General features: G+C 40.0%; 1 protein-coding gene across 1 annotated transcript in view; it reads left to right on the top strand.

Annotated features, from left to right (window-relative positions):
• LOC117408428 (hyccin 2-like) overlaps positions 1 to 16,715 on the top strand; it is a 63,131-nt gene that overhangs the window by 34,991 nt on the left and 11,425 nt on the right. Inside the window, exons 8-11 of the mRNA XM_034013422.3 lie at positions 499 to 594; positions 5,318 to 5,434; positions 10,168 to 10,255; positions 11,000 to 11,156. Of these exons, the coding sequence (XP_033869313.1) occupies positions 499 to 594; positions 5,318 to 5,434; positions 10,168 to 10,255; positions 11,000 to 11,156 (458 nt within the window). The remainder of the gene's footprint in view (positions 1 to 498; positions 595 to 5,317; positions 5,435 to 10,167; positions 10,256 to 10,999; positions 11,157 to 16,715) is intronic.

Genomic DNA, 16,715 nt, shown 5'->3' with positions numbered 1-16,715 from the left:
ACCCATCGTACAGCGTAGATCTATAATGTATATCTTCAAGTTACCTAATACAACAGCAATTACTACACAGCACGGTTACAGATTTGTTTATTTTCTCTATAAAACATTGCTGGGAAAGATTTGGAAGGAGATACTGTAAATAGAGTTTGCTCTAGTTTACAGTAATTAGCATGGGGATGCTTCATATATTCATCTCCCAGATGTCAGGTTTATATACACTGTACTGTAAAATCTTCTGCTTTTTTTTATATTTTTCTATCAAAATCACGATTAATAAATCCTAGTTCAATGCCTATATCTCCATCAGGTTTTCTAATTTATTGAGTTTGCATTGCCTGCTGTGTACACGTATTGACACTGTAAAACCTTGAAGAACAACAGCAAAATGATATTATAGACATGGGCCTTGAAAAATATCTGCTATCTATGCTCTTTTTTTTGGGGGGGGGGGGGGGGGACACTTAACAAAGTGTGTTTCTATTTTATTTTTCTTTCCAGATTCGATGTTCTCCGTTTCCTGATGTTGTGTTATAACTCTGCTGTGGTTTTCATGCCACCTTCTTCCTACCAGTCTGTCTGCAGAATGTGTTCCAGGTAAGGATTCCATTCAAGACTAAATACATGCTGAGATTCCATCTTAAAATCAATTTGCTTACCTCTTAGTTGCGAGGGATATTTAATTTTTTTGTTTTTATTTTATTAAGTTTAAAATACGCAGATATTTTAAAGGCGACGCTATATATAAACTGTTGCTGCTTTCACTATCATAACTTGCCATGCTGTTCCCATGCTGTTGTACAGACATCTCAGCCATGATAATTGGTATTTTAGTCATGGATTTGGGCATTGCACAGCAATGTGACATTTCAGTATGAAAGGTATTGCATGCCAATCATATTGGCTTACTTTAACGCTGTAATGAGAAGAAGCTTCAAAGAGCAAGCACAGTAATAATTCCTGCTACCAGCCAGGATGATGCACACTGTAGCTGAGAGGTCTAGCGGGATTCATATTTTTAAAATGGTTACATCTGAGCAGCATTTATTTTAATAGCCTCCTTACTGTCACAGTGTTCTTCACACAGAACCAGACCGCAATATTTCAACATGTCTGTCAGCTGGCACGAAGCAAGATGTGTGCCTCCTTAAAATGCAACAGATTTGAAAAATGTATAAGAACAAAACTATTGGCTTTTTATCAAACTTGCAGAGTCGATTAACATTATCAATGTGTTTAAAGAAGTATGTTTGTGAAGGGCAGGTCTGTTGAGATTGCCATACCTGATTTCCAAACGGGTCCCTTTTCTTTAATGGAGTGGCTGTGTAATTGAAAAAGTGTCTGTTTAATAGTCCCCGGGGTGGGGGGTGATTGGGCCAAGATACTGGAAAGGTACAGTATAGCCGATTTGAACATAACAAGCAGTGAAAGTAAAAGCTATCGGTAAGTCTTGTAAAGTCTTGGAAGTGGTTTAAAGGGTTGTTGAATAAATCTTTAATGAGTCTTAAGTGTCCGGCCCCTCCAGGCAGGTTGTATTGTACCGCGTCAGTTTGTACGTGATGAAGCCACATCCATGTTGGTCCAATAAAAAAGGTATTTAAAAAAGAAACCTGGGGGGGGGGGCTCCAGTGTGGCGCATCCTGTAAAGGCGCTCCGCATGGAGTGCAGGATGCACTAGCCTGGAGATCGCAGGTTCAAATCCAGGCTATGTCATTGCCGACCGTGACCGGGGGTTCCTAGTGGGCGTCGCACAACTGTGCCGCCGGGGTAGGGAGGGCTTAGGTCGACAGGGCAATCCACGGTTCACCACGCACCAGCGACCCCTGTGGCTGATAGGGCGTCTGTAGTAGAGACATTCAGATCTGTATTGTGCTCCGGCACTATAGGGTGGCTTTGCTGTGGATCCGCAGTGCGAAAAATGATGGATTGGCAGGAACACGTTTGAGGACGCGGGTTTCATCCTCCGTTTCCCGAGTCGCCGGGGGGTTGCAGTGGTGAACCGCGATCAAATAATAATTGGGCATTCCAAATTGGGGAGAAAACCGGGGTAAAAACCATTGGCGACGACTAAATTTAAAAAAAACAACAAAAAAAAACAAACCTGGAATTCCGTTCTGAAAAGCCGATGAACAGGAGAAAACCTAGAATAGTGGTTTCTAGACACTTTTAATAAGTGTAACAGTGAGTAGTAAGTAGTAACAGTCTAATATGTTCCAAGTAAGTTTAAGTGGGCACTTCTGACTCAAGTGAATAATCCACATTTACACAGTGATTGAGCCATGAGAGTATACGGTTTTATTCTCTAGACTAGTCAATAATCAATTTGTACTGCTGTAAAGTATTACCATCACTGCTGTTTAACAGCAATTTCAGAAGCAACAGCTCCTGTGCAAAAGGCAGACACTTGTCTGAGAGAAGTTTATATTGATTTCCTTTGAAGCTAAAAAGAATACATTGCCAGTTATTTTTTTTTCTTCTCAATCCTCTTCAGCGCCTTTGGGGAGTTGTTTAATACACTGCTTCTTGCTTTAATTCCAGTCTCTTTTCTGAAATGCTTTACGACTGACCCCATCAGGGGAGGGGGGAGGTCCTTTTCTGTTATGGGAACCAGACTCGACCGTTCAGTACTGCTTTAAAATTGACCTTGACCTTGACTGTGAGCTACGTAAATACGTTTTGTTTCATTAAAATCTCATTATAGACCTAATGATTTCTGCCCCTTGTTCATACATTGGTTCATTAGGGGGACTTAGAGTCTCCTTCTGCTGGGGTTCAAATGTGGTCATGGTGACACCCAGGGACTTCAAATCCTAAATGCAGAGACTGGCTGAAGGGCTGCTCCCTGTCGTTCTTGTTTAATGGGTTTCAGAGTAAGAACATTCTCAAAAGAGATGGTTCCCTAGATGGGTAATAAAAAAATAGATCCCTCCTGCTTCGAGTGCCTCTCTTTGTAACAGTTTGATGGCTGTTGAAGTTGTTGTGAATCCACTGTACTCTGCCTCCCTGCCTGCCTTCATATATGTACTGTAGGGTATGTCTAGGATTTCAGCTAGGCTTTCTGCTCTGTATTTAAGCTGCTTTGGTAGATAAAAGCCTGATGATGATCAAAATCTGGGACCCCATTTAATGTGACTGCGATCTGCCTTGATCACCCCAATTAAATAAGCAATTACTAAGACCTATACTTTTTATAGCATATACAAGAAGTACATGAAAAAAACAACATATTGTATTACTGATGTTCTTAAAGCTCTTTTCAGAATGTCCGCTTAAATGTCCCCTAAATCACTGCATTTAAAAAAAAAAAAAACCCATAACAAGTGCTCTGGCTTTTTTGTTCCACACCACATCATGGATCGTTATTGCTGTGTTACCTGTTTGACAATGTGGGCAATAATCCTTACACTATCAGTGCACTAGAGCGGCCATTTTGAAAAGAGCTTTTAAAACAGACTTCAAAGTTATAAGTGTAAAAAGTTGTGAAGATGTTAACAATGAAAATAAAAATTACAAGTACAATATTTGAACAGCTGTAGCAACACGTGGGGACGTGTTACGCTATATTTTTCGGAACCCTGCTACTTGCTCTTTAAGCTCTCAGACATTCAAATGAATAACTACATGTTAGTAGCTCCCATGTGACCTATTTTGGCCATTTCATTGCACAGCCATGCTTTCTCTCTATAACAGAGTTTACAGTAGAATTGTTGACCTGGAAGTGTTATAGCAAAGCCATCACTGGATTTGGCTCAGTCAGCAGCACTGCTGGACACTTTTTGGAAAAGAGAGACCAGGGATTGAGTGCTATAGAGGCTGTACTGTTCAGGCATACTTAACACAATAAAAGGGCAGCTTGTGTTGGGATTTCTTGATGCTTCCCCTGCTTTGTGGATGAACTTGGATGATTTTAACCTCCCAAAATGGAATTCTCTACACTAAGATTATTATTATTATTATTATTATTATTATTATTATTATTTATTTCTTAGCAGACGCCCTTATCCAGGGCGACTTACAATTGTTACAAGATATCACATTATTATTTTTACATACAATTACCCATTTATACAGTTGGGTTTTTACTGGAGCAATCTAGGTAAAGTACCTTGCTCAAGGGTACAACAGCAGTTTCCCCGACCAGGGATTGAACCCACAACCCTCCAGTCAAGAGTCCAGAGCCCTAACCACTACTCCACACTCAACCTTGGCAGGGTAGTTGTGTGTATAATATTGATGAATCCACAGCTTGAATCTAGAATATTACAGAATATCTGGTTTATTCCAGTTATGGCATAATAAACCTTAAGGGTTACATGATAGAATACAATGCATCAAAAAGTTATCTTCTGACAAGATTCAGATGGAAGGATTAATTATAACTGTGATAATTACTTTTCAAAGTTCTTAACAGCAGAATGTAATATAGGAGCAGGGTTCAGATTCAGCATTGAGCACTGGAGAATAAGCATCCTATTAAACTCTTACCACCTGCTCTGCTTGCAAATGAAAAGAGAAGTGTAGAAAATCTTAACGCCAATAACCAGTACCACCATTTGAATCTCTTCAACAGTTCTGTAGTTACATTCTTTCCATCTGTGAACCCTGCTTCATCAGTAAACAGACCCTGTTGACATACTCATATTTTATTTTACATAGCCTTTTTTTCTTTTGTGGGGGCCTCTATTGAAACCTGCTTGGCAAAACCTCATTTTGAGAGCCAAATGAATTGGCTTCTGTGCAGCAGAAGAAGTTCATAAGTAGTTTTTAGTTTTTAAGATGTGATATTTAAGAGGAGAATAGCTCTTTTTTAAATTGGATTTTGTTACACTGATAACAATATGGAAGTAATTGAATCTTCAGCTGCTCTGCGTATAAATGCTGACTCATGACCCCTCTAAAAGTATGGTGTCATGTTGCATTTTGCATTATTTTGAGATGTGTTTTGGTACCTAAACGCCAATCAATGGAATAAAATGGTTAAATAATACTTTAGTATGTGGTGGTTGCCTACGAGAATGACAATGATTTATATGCATAGGGTTTGTTGTATCTTAATATAAATAAAGTAGATTTATACTGTGTTTGTATTTTTAGCAGTAATAGCAATAAAAGCCATGTCTGCGAGCGTACATTAATTTTTTTTAATCCCACGATAATTAATTATCGATATCATATCAATGTCGATATTGGTGCCCACCCCTATATATATGGGACACTACACAGGATGTTTCAGATATCAAAGCCATCTTAAACCACCTATTTACAATTCTGAATACCTTAAATGCATTCTTTACATGTTTGATCCTGTTTCACCTGCTAGGTTATGTGTGTGTGGTTTTCCACGACAACAGCAGAAGCCGTGGAAGGAGCTGTGCGGCCGAGTGATTCTGGACCCTGAGTTCATGGTGCAGATGTTGACGGCGGTCTATCATGCCATGTAAGTATTTAACAAAGCCAACACACACCATTACCCCCTTCTTCCTAAACGCAAACAACTTTCAACCGTAAGTTGCTCTGTAAAAAGGGCATTATGATGCTATCACTGTCCGTACTCTATTAGAAGTGAATAAGAAAATTAGAGTCATTTTGACCACTTTGTGTTGAGGCAATTAGACTTGTTTTTGTGCGGTCAATAAAAAACAAATTAAATAGATGAGCTCTGCCCGAAGCGCTTTCATAATTCCCAGATTCGGAGTGTTTAGCACTGAGCGTTAGGGAGATGTGCTCAGGTAAGACTAATAAGAAAAGAAAAATAATCAACGTTTTAGCAAAATGCCGTCATCAGTGTCGTGATACGTAGCCTTGAGGCTGTTTTGATTAAGTGTTGTTCTCTTTGAACTAAGTGATTATTCTTACTCTGTTTACTTAGTCAGCACTTTTTATTGATTATTCTTTTATTTTGTTTTTCCCTAAAATGCTTATGCATATTCAAAGGAATATGCATAAAGGAACACCAGAATAAGTCAGTGATGGCAGTAACATGTATTTTCTTAGTTTTAAATTGGAGTTTTCTTTTTTATTCCTATATAATTATCTTTCTACCTACTGCAGATCAGAACATCAGTGTAGAGATTTGTTCTGGGTTGAAATGTTCTTTTTTTACTTATGCTTTCTCTGGTAAATATGCCATTGGTTGAAGCAACAATGTTCGTGTTTTGATGTCCAATAAAAATCTGCATTTCAAAGCACTTCATTCACTGAAAAGGTGGTGTCATACCATTGAGAAAACCCTATTGAAGCTTATAAGGGGCCACCATAAATATGTAACATAACATTTGTATAATAAAAAACACTTTTTTTTATCCAAATAAATGAAGCCAGCTCTTGAGAACGGCAGATCAGAATACTAATAAATTACTGATAGTCATTTTAAGTTGTTAATAAAGCTGTTCAACTGGAGACGGATGCCGTCCCTAGCTGGCTATACTGGAACAGCATTCAAGACCGGTTATATTAATTGCTATTATTAATATAATGTTATAAATACAGAATAGTAACAATGAAGTGATAGGTGAGAGTCAAGGATGTTGTACTTGGAGACAGCTCCTCTCGAAAGCATACTGTACTACACTTGCACCCTTGAGTCTTAGCTGTTGTGTGTTTTTGTGTTTTACCTTTTGTAAGGTCCTGGATTTTAATGGGTCAGTTATGTGCCACTCAGACTTGAATCGTCAGCCATTCGATTGGGTTACAGTCTGCTGTTGATACAGGCCCTTTGTGACGGTTTGTTTATCCATTGTACAGTGTGGGTGGTGTATCCGCAGGATAACAGCAGAATAAATCATAATAATAGTAATAACAATCATTAGAATGACCATTGTGCCCCGCCTGCCCTATTCTAGCAAGTTTGAATAGTATGGCCAGAAGTTCTGTGAATTTCCAGTTTCAATTTATGTTTTCAAAATGAACATGTAGAGAATCACAGCAGCTCAAAGCTTCCAGATCAAGTACATATTCTTGTCTAGATGTCAGAGGATGTTACTGTCAAGTTGTGTAAAAAAAATGATTCTTTTCTTAAACATCTCAGGAAATATAGGAAATAGCCTGAAAGCATCTATTCATTAATTTGTCTTTACCAATAATACATTCTGACTGTTGCTTTATAATTTGCAGGAAATTGGTTTGACATCTCCTGAGTGGGATACAAAACCCATTGTCTACAAACACATAGTTTGCAACAGTGAAATTTAAAAACCAAACACGAACGACTTTGGGCAGTCATCTTCAATTGAATTTGAAAAAACATGATAAACAACTTTAAAATGCAATCCTTTTTATTCCTGGTGAAATATCTTTAAAAGCTTAGTTGAAATGTGCAGTAACAAAAAAAAAGGTCCTGTGATCCCCTATAAAAGTTTCCCATAGTAAAAGCATAGCAAGTGTCATAAAGCGTAGTGAAAGCATGGTAAAGTACATGTAAGCATTAAGAAGCACAAAGAGATATGGAAAAGCATCTTAATAAACATGGCAAACTAGAGCAAACTATGGTAAATGCATTGTATAACCGTGGGGAAAAAAATGGTGTTTACTGTGGTAAACTTTTGTAAGGGGTGTGTCACCGATATTTACTGTTGTTCACTCAACCCATCCCCCCCCCCCCCCCCCCCCCAAAAAAAAAACAAAGCCTGGGCCAATGGTGTGCTGCTAGACCAATCACAGTGACTGTCAGAGGTGGGCCCAAAACTAGCCTGCTGCAATGCATCAAAGGGCCTGCTCTGTAAAACTGCATTATGAAAACCAATGTCCAAAGGGACTGTGTATTCTATGGAATACACCATACCATTTTTCAGGGTTTTTTTATGTATTTATAATTTTAGAGTAAACACAGCTGTAGAGCCTGGGCAATTCTACTGCATTGACTTGTAGTCACAGTTGTGTCCTGGACATGTTCTGTAAGGTCTGGGATGTTGTAGCAAGACAAGTGATAGCAGCTTGCTGTCCAACGTGACAGCAGCTGATATTTCCCAGTCAGGTCTGTTCGCTGATCATTGTAATTAATAACACCCAAGGCCTCATGAAAAAAAAAAAAACACCATATAATTTCTTGAGGTTTGGAAGACTAATGGTCTGGAAGCTGTGCCTCTGGGGAGATGTTGCCCTTCAGCACAAATTGCTTTGGTCTTTTGCTTCTTATTGTTCTGAGTTTTCAGCTGTCAAATAGCTGGAGAGAGTTGGCGGTTCTGTCTGTAACTTGTCTGAGGAATTATGAAGAAGCTGTGAAGGTTTCCTTGGTGTATTTTGAGCTAGAATCCCAGCTCAGACAGGGGGCAAATCACTCCACCTACCGAAGTCTCGGCTCCAGACAGCAATTCAATTATGCAGGGGAAGGACTTTAAAAGGTTGATTGTCTTCTTGATTTAACTCGCTTTTATAATAAAGCACGGACACATTTAAATACTGTAGAGGAGGATGGTGAGTACCGTACCTAATGAACATGACTATATCCCTTACAATATGCAGGCTATGGAATCTTCCTATGGAAAATAGTCCAAGGAATCAAAAATTGTTTTGGTTTTCCCTTTGCATTTACAACGGTGAGCAGCAGTGTGGAGTAGTGGTTAGGGCTCTGGACTCTTGACCGGAGGGTTGTGGGTTCAATCCCCGGTGGGGACACTGCTGCTGTACCCTTGAGCAAGGTACTTTACCTAGATTGCTCCAGTAAAAACCCAACTGTATAAATGGGTAATTGTATGTAAAAATAATGTGATATCTTGTAACAATTGTAAGTCGCCCTGGATAAGGGCATCAGCTAAGAAATAAATAATAATAATAATAATAATGGGAAAAAAAACAGATAAAACTGACTTTTTGTACTGGATTTGCACCATCATATTGCATATTTAAGTGTTACAGATTATTATATTAAACAAAAATAGCATCCTACTTCATGTAAATGTCATTTCACTACATTCACAAGTTCAGTTAATTCACTGTTAGGCATGTTGACAGTAAACTGTACATGTGTTATACTTTTATTGTCTATCGTCCACCAATTCACTGCCTTGAATATTTCCCAATGTCTAGGTGTCAGATAGTCTGGCACTACTGTATGTAGGCAGTAACAAAAACAATTCATAATCTCTGTGTCTGTGTCATTGCTAGAGTTTATGTTTTAAAGGAGACTGAATTTTTGCCATTTGCGTTTCTTCATACAAGATTCTTTTATAAACGTCTGTGTTAAGAATTTCAATTGGAAAATGAATGTTGTATCTCACTTGAGCTAGCTTGGGTTAATACTTGCTATAAAAAATTAATCACATTTTTCTGTGGTTTTCTAATGCAAGTATGAGCTTGACTGATTTTGCCCTCACCCAATATACAGTGTTTGCCCGACAATGTGCTGTGTGACAGCTTGGGATCACTGCAACCTCTGGGCACAGCTACTGTACATGCTGAGATCAAATTAATGGACTGAGTGAACAGCATCCATTTACTCGCTGGCAGGAATGCTAAGGGATAAAGCTAGTACCTTTAGCTTCCATCATAACATTTTATATATATATATTTGTGTGTGTGTGTGTGTGTGTGTGTGTGTGTATGTAGTGGACAAAAAAATGGAAACATCAATGTAAAGTCACTTAATAGGACGTTGGGCCACTATGGCATGCTGCTCTGTGGAGTTCTCGGCGGACCTTCATTTTTTCGCACTGCAGATCCACAGCGATGCCACCAGACCTATAGTGCCGGAGGACAACACATATCCGTGTTTTTTTTTTAACAAAATATGATTGGGAACATGTGAAAGGATCAGGGGTTTTACACAAATGGTGTCTGTACTAGTACACACTTCTGTGCAAATGTGCTGTTCACATGGCATGATTTCATTTGTAATAATGGCATCACTGACATATACTGTAACATTATTAATGCTGTAAATCGGTTTCAGTCACGATGAGCAAGACGGAACAGCTCACAGACTTTGAAAAAGGGCTGATAGAAGGCACGTGGTTAGCAATTGTATCTGCAAAAATTAGTGGAGGACACAATATGATGCAAAATATATTTTCACCTCAAGCTTCCCTGAAGGAACTGAAGACTGAAGAACAATGCAACAACCTTGCAGGCTAGAGTCGGAGCAATGGTGGCTTTATGCCTTATTGACAGTATTATGTTTCTATATTTTCTTCCCGTTCACGATAAGCCATTATACTAAATGTACTTTCATTGCAGATTCAATGGGGAGTGGGACTTGGGCAGGGAGGCACTGGAGGACATTGTCTATAGAGCACAGCTGGAGCTTTACTCTCAGCCCCTTCTGGTAAGCTAGAGCGTTCCTACCATGGTTAATACAGTACAGGACCTTCCTGCTGTGGGATAACCAAAACGGAGTACTTTCGTTCACCTGGTGAAGGCACGACCCCATGGTGTGCAGAATGAGTCATGCAGTCAGGGGAGTGCAGCTTTTGAGTTCTGAGTGTGCCAAGTTGTCCATCTTAGCTGGAGATTCGACATTTTGGGGAAGTAAAATCATCAAGAACTGCTTCACTTCACAGCACTGCAGCAGCCCTTGAAGGGCGGGTGACGGATGGGTTTGCTGAGGCACTTGGCTTGGTGGTGGGATCTGAGGACACCCACTGACCTTCAGTTCCCCTATGCAGTTGGGGGGAGTCCCTGCAGTGACAAAACATAATTGAACATTCTAAATCAAGAGGGGGGGTAAAATAATCAGACATCATCGAGGGCTACATTGACGTGCCTGAAAGCGGTACTAGCCAAAATGATATTTCAAACACAGCGCCATAGACAAAGTTCCTGGATAGCATCAAGCAGATAACCACGGACAGGGGGTTGATGCTATCAAGGGTGCTGTAAAAATGCTCTGAAAAAATCAGGCCATGGCTGTATCCCAGCAGGTTATAGGTTGATCAGATCAACCCCTGAGCTGTTTCTCCCATCTACTTAAAATTTCAATATTCTGTATCCAGTGGTGGGATTTGTTTGTGACGCCTACAGTTTGCGTTGTCGGTGGGAATTTGACCGACTTTGCTTCCCCTCCCCTCAGGTGGCTAATGCGATCAAGAGCTCCTTGCCAGTGAATGCTCCCGACGGGTCTCGGGGCCGGAATGTGCTGACTGTGGAGGTGACGCCCACGGTGGCCCGGATATCCCGCACCGCCATCACCACGGCCTCCATCCGTCGCCATCGGTGGAAGAGAGAGGGTAAGGTCTGGCAGAGGGGCTTGTGGAGAGCTCAGAGGGGGTCCCAGAACACAGATTGCATTGCGGCTGCCTTAGATCATTTCATTTTCATAAACAGTAATGATGAGCTTGAACCAAGACAGTTGTATAATATCATGTCCGGTCTGTTGCACACATATCTTTAGTATTGCGCTGTGAGTGTAGTAGATATCCCCCTTGCCTTGATGTAAACCTAAGAAAATGAACCTCCATTTTAAGAGGTGGTTTGGAGGGAAATCCTAATGTATGTGCTTTCAGAAGATTACTGACTGCAGTACCTAATAAAAAAAGTATATTAAATAAATAAAGTATGATTTATGAGGCCGGGAATAATGGGCTGTATGTACCACTTCGCTTCATCAAAAATGTCCCGGAATTTAAATGATATAACCCAGTTTAAGGGACCTGCAGTAGAAAATAAATTAAGAGTAAAAGGAAGATAAACAGATTTATTTACAGTAAGTGGAATTATTAAAAGTTTTTCACTTTTTACTAAATTACAGCACAGGGCCCAAAACAACTACAGATTTCCTACCACTGACATCGTGCTTTTAAAAAAAAATCTGAATAGAAATTTGCTGAGAGCAGGACAGGAATTATGTATACCCTGCTGTAGGAGAAATATTATTTTATATATTCTATATTATAGCATACAAAAGTGAATAACATTTAAAATGGCACAGTTAAATGGAGAACAAATAAAACATTCAAAATAAAGACATTGCTCTGTTTCAAAGCACTTTACAAAATGGCCGCTCTAGTGCCCCGATAGTGTTATTGCCCACATTGTCAAATAGGTAACACAGCAATAACGATCCATGACGTGGTATGGAACAGAAAAGCAATTGTTATGTTTTTATTTATTTTATCTTTTTTTAATCGCTCTTCTTTTAATCGCTCTTTTTTAATCGCTCTTAGAGGACAGATCTCAAACCCCAGTGCACTAGAGTGGACATTTTGAAAAGTGCTTTCAAACCAGAGTTTAAAGTTGTCAGGATGTTAGCAATGAAAAGAAACATGACATGATTAATTTAAACAGTTGTGGCAACATGTGGGGACGTGGAACGCTGTATTTTTCGGAGCCCAGCTGTTTACTATTAAGCGTCATTGTTTCCAAGTTCTATTCGTTGTTTGTTCTCATCCATGTCTGTATTTTGAATGCATTATCTGTGCTTGTAGAGTGATAATGGGGTCGGTTTGTTTTTAGATGAAGAAGTTCTATACAGTCGGTGAATGTCCTGAATAAGCGGTTACCCCAATTAAACGAGAGGCAGTTGAGACGACCTTTGTCACACTACTTAGATTTTTAATGAAAACAAAAAGAATGAAATCACATCACATCACATTATGATTAAATGTTAAATATATGATTTAAAATAAGTCCATTTATTTTATTTTTTTTATTCCTAAACAAAATTAATTGCACCTGCGACACACCAACTTTTCTTTGCAACAGCAGCCTGAGAAACCACAGGCGGCTCCTCCTCCTCCTTCAAGAGTTCAATGTGGTTTACGCAATGTACGCAAGCCACAGCATAATCACGGACTCCCTGCACTCTGCTACGCCACCTGTCTTGCTCTGAAACACGATCTCCGTTCCTCATTTGAAAATACTGTTTCCCAATTAAGTGAAGTGACGTCCCAATTAAACGACATAAATAGCTTTGGGAAGAACCGTCTCTCAGAATTATATCCCATTTAAGCAGCTAATTTAAACTACCCTTTTATTATTCCTTCCAGTTTGTTAAAACTACAGGCTGTGTGGTTAAAGAAAAGGGCTTGTAACCAGGAGGTCCTGGGTTCAAATCCCACCTCAGCCACTGACTCATTGTGTGACCCTGAGCAAGTCACTTAACCTCCTTGTGCTCCGTCTTTCGGGTGAGACGTATTTGTAAGTGACTCTGCAGCTGATGCATAGTTCACACACCCTAGTCTCTGTAAGGTCACCTTGAATAAAGGTGTCTGCTAAATAAACAAATAATAATAAACAATGGAAAGCTTACCAGTCACAAGATACAAACCATTGACATGATTTTGACTGTAATGATAGCCTTCGCCATCCACACAGGATTATGTGATTTAGTAAAGCTGACAGGTCTCTACAGGTGTTATACACAGATGGTCAGACTTCCTTCAAGTCATCATTACCATGTTTAACCTAATCACCACCTTCTTACTGTACTGACATTGTTTTGGTGTGTGTCTCTCTCTCCTCTCTCTTCTCTTTCTGCTTCTTTCATGTTGCCTTTGATTGTCTAACCCTATATTTCCTTGTTTAACACTGCAGCGGTGGACAAAAAAACCCCAAACAAATAAAACCTCAACCGCTAAAAAACCCAAACGTTTTCCGGTTGTGTGTGTTGAATCCCAGATTGTTTTGACTTCTCAAACGAGGCAGACATGAGCCACCCTGCCACCCTGAATCGCCACGCCTCCTTGGAACCAGCAGCCAATCAGCAGCGAGAGAGGGAGGGGCCAGCGGTGCAGTTCAGCATCCCCCCGGTCACGCCTGAGGGTAGGCCAGAGCTGCGGACTCAGAGAGTGAGGGAGTCTATGGAGCACAGGGAGTCATTCCATTCTAGTGTCTTTCCACTGCTCCCAGGGAGTGCTAGCCGTCTCTCGTCCAAAACAATATTAATAATACAACTGTACCCCCAACCAGTTCCATAAGGCCAGGCCAGTTCAGTTCTGAGGTCTACCACCAAGGGGAGGGTTGGATATTGCATGACCCTGCATATAAAACCTGCATCTTTGATCCATGATGCTTTTTGCACTCATGTGGCATAACCAGTGGCTTTGAATTGGCTAGGGTGTCTCTCTCCCCACTCTGAGCATGGCCACTTTTTTAAACTTCCTTGAACCTTGTTTTTACTTCTTTCTTGCGTTTGATACAGAGCAGGCCCAGAGCTATTTGTGAGATCTCAAAAGCTGTCAGAAGTTGTATTGTAGGGTCTGACGATTCGTGCAGTTTGTCAAGTCACCACTGGGGCTTTTTCTTTAGATTTTTAAACATTGTCACGCTCTAGTGTGGTTTAACGTAACCCTTTTTAGCTTCCATCTGGTAATTATTCAGTCAGTGTCCAAATGTTGTATATATCATAGTGTACGTTCAATTGGGTTAAACAAGAGAACAGTATTGAAGAAGATAAATTAAATACATTTGAAACAATTTAGACTTGACTTAAAATAAATCTGAGTTTTTTCTTACACTTGTGTGAAAAGCACTAATTAACATAAACTTTACACTTGGGGTAAATATCTGAACAGGTTTTAGTGCCACTGTTTAATAACTTCAAGCTAATAAATATTGCAGCTGCCCCAGGTTAATCAGAGGTATCTGAAGATAATGCCTCCACAAAGTGAACGCTGCCCCCGGTTAATGGTTAGAGTACTGAGGGGAGACTTTTTCAGCACCTGCTGTTGAGAAGACAGCCATTGGGAGGCATGTGTTTATGTACTTTGTACTGTACACGCATTCAAAGTGTATCATTGTAACTTATGCCAACTATAACTCATTTTGACCAAAATCTTACAAAAATTGAGCTTAACACAATTCCATCTCTGTATTGTGAATTATTAGAGTTGTGTCACAGCACAGCCACAGTCCTGGCAATGAAAGATTCAAATCCCAAACTGCAAGAAAATATACGTGCAGGCAGTGCACTCCTTGTAGGGGCAGATTCATTCAAAAAAATACTGTGCCTGTGTTACTGGTCTATTCTAGGGCAGTATTTGATTAAATTTGCATAATTTAATATCACTTCAAAGGGACTGAACAAAAATGGTGACAATAAGTGAAGTTTATAACACAGGAAAATAGTTGATCAGATATGCCTATTTTGCTGTGACACTCAAAATATTAGTACTAGGTATTGCATTGATTATAATAAGTGTTCATTAATACCATTTCTTTCCAATATAGAGTCTACTGTACTGGACATATACAACACATGGTAATAATTAAAAAAATAAGAAAGGTGTAAGCATACATATAGCAGTCTTCTGTATGCTACTATATTGGCCAGAACATTTCAAGGCGAGACATATAATTTGTCAAAGATTGTCAGGATTTACCACTTTTAATGAAAGCTTCATAGATTCAGACTGTATGAATGTGTGGCAGTTTCTGCTGTGATGGCTGCAGTAGGCCTCCTGACTCTAAGATTGATCTGTACCTGCATTCCATGTGAGATTGCATACTGTATGTATGTCCTCAGCATGAAGAGCAAAGGTTGTTTTTTTCTATACAGCGGGTTGTTGAAATGACTGGCTCGTACTGTCCACCGGAAATGTTCAAATGGTGGAATATGTATGATTTGAATTCACGTCCAGACACACCACTGCAAGGGTGTTTATTTATTTTTGTAAATGTCCAGAGCCCCAAGGCAAAACCTGTAAATGATAATAGTGCTGGAAGTGATACAGCGGCGTGTATCACTTCTAATTTATAATCCCGCGGGTTTGACCCGCAACCCCAAAGTCCCGTTCCGACACCCACACTAAACACGAACACAAAAGACAGTGCGTGATTCAAGTGCTAAAAGGTGCAAACACAAAGACAGTTGGTAGTGAAAGGTGAGTGGTGAAGTCCGGGTTTTTCGCTGGCCTGCGGCTGCAGCTCCGGATCGTGCTCAGTAATCCTCTGTGACAAATAACACACAAGACACACAGTGTTAATACACAGACACAGAACACTCACGGTTTCCTCACAGTACGGGCTCCTTCTCGGTTATTAAACTTAACCATATGAAAAGGAACAGATCACTCAAGCCATGCCCCCTATTTATACCCTCGCCCATGACCCCGAGGTTAACGAGCGCATCCGCTCCTCCAGTCCTCGGATGCCACGCCGCTTACCGTCTGGGTCACTGAGCTCGGGTGCCATGGCTCCGCCCCCTTCCGAACTGACCGACTTCCATCTACCCTACGGAATAAATTGTCGTGCCATTTCATTAAGGGTACTCTGTTCCTCGTATACCGTGCTCTCACAGGTCGAGAGGGAGATCTAACACTAAGACTCATTCGATCTCTGTCACAGTTCTTCATTTAAAACATCATGTGCTTTTAAACAGTTGGTTTGATTGCAGCCATCGAACAGAGAAATAACGCAGTGTTGTATTTTTTTGATTGAAGCTCGACAACTGCACTAATGCTTGTTTTAGCAAGAAAAAATATAGGATTTACGAAATCCTAGTGTGCGCTCCAGCATGAGAGAAATGACTCGATAGCTTTGCTCATTTCAGCTCTTAACATTCTTCAGTAGTATTTCTTAGATATTCTTCCAGCTGAGCAGGAGATCTTATAAATAGCTTTTTTTTCCCTTTTTGGGGGCATGCTCATGAGTAGGAAGGGCCCTGGTCCCACTGCATGGATTATTGCTCAGCTGCATGTGCATAGGAATGAAAAGGTTAGAGATACAACATAGTATTTTCAACTAGTGCTTTAAGAGGTAGGATGTAGTGTTCAGTTATTCAGGTTACTCGAGCGGGCTGCCTTATTACAGATATTGAAAAGTCCTCTTACCTTCTAGTTGTTGCTCTG

The sequence above is a fragment of the Acipenser ruthenus genome, chromosome 10 (assembly GCF_902713425.1).
Source record: "Acipenser ruthenus chromosome 10, fAciRut3.2 maternal haplotype, whole genome shotgun sequence".
NCBI classification, from domain to species: Eukaryota; Metazoa; Chordata; class Actinopteri; order Acipenseriformes; family Acipenseridae; genus Acipenser; species Acipenser ruthenus.
Note: the sequence above shows the minus strand (reverse complement) of the source record. Positions and strands in the feature narration are given on the sequence as shown.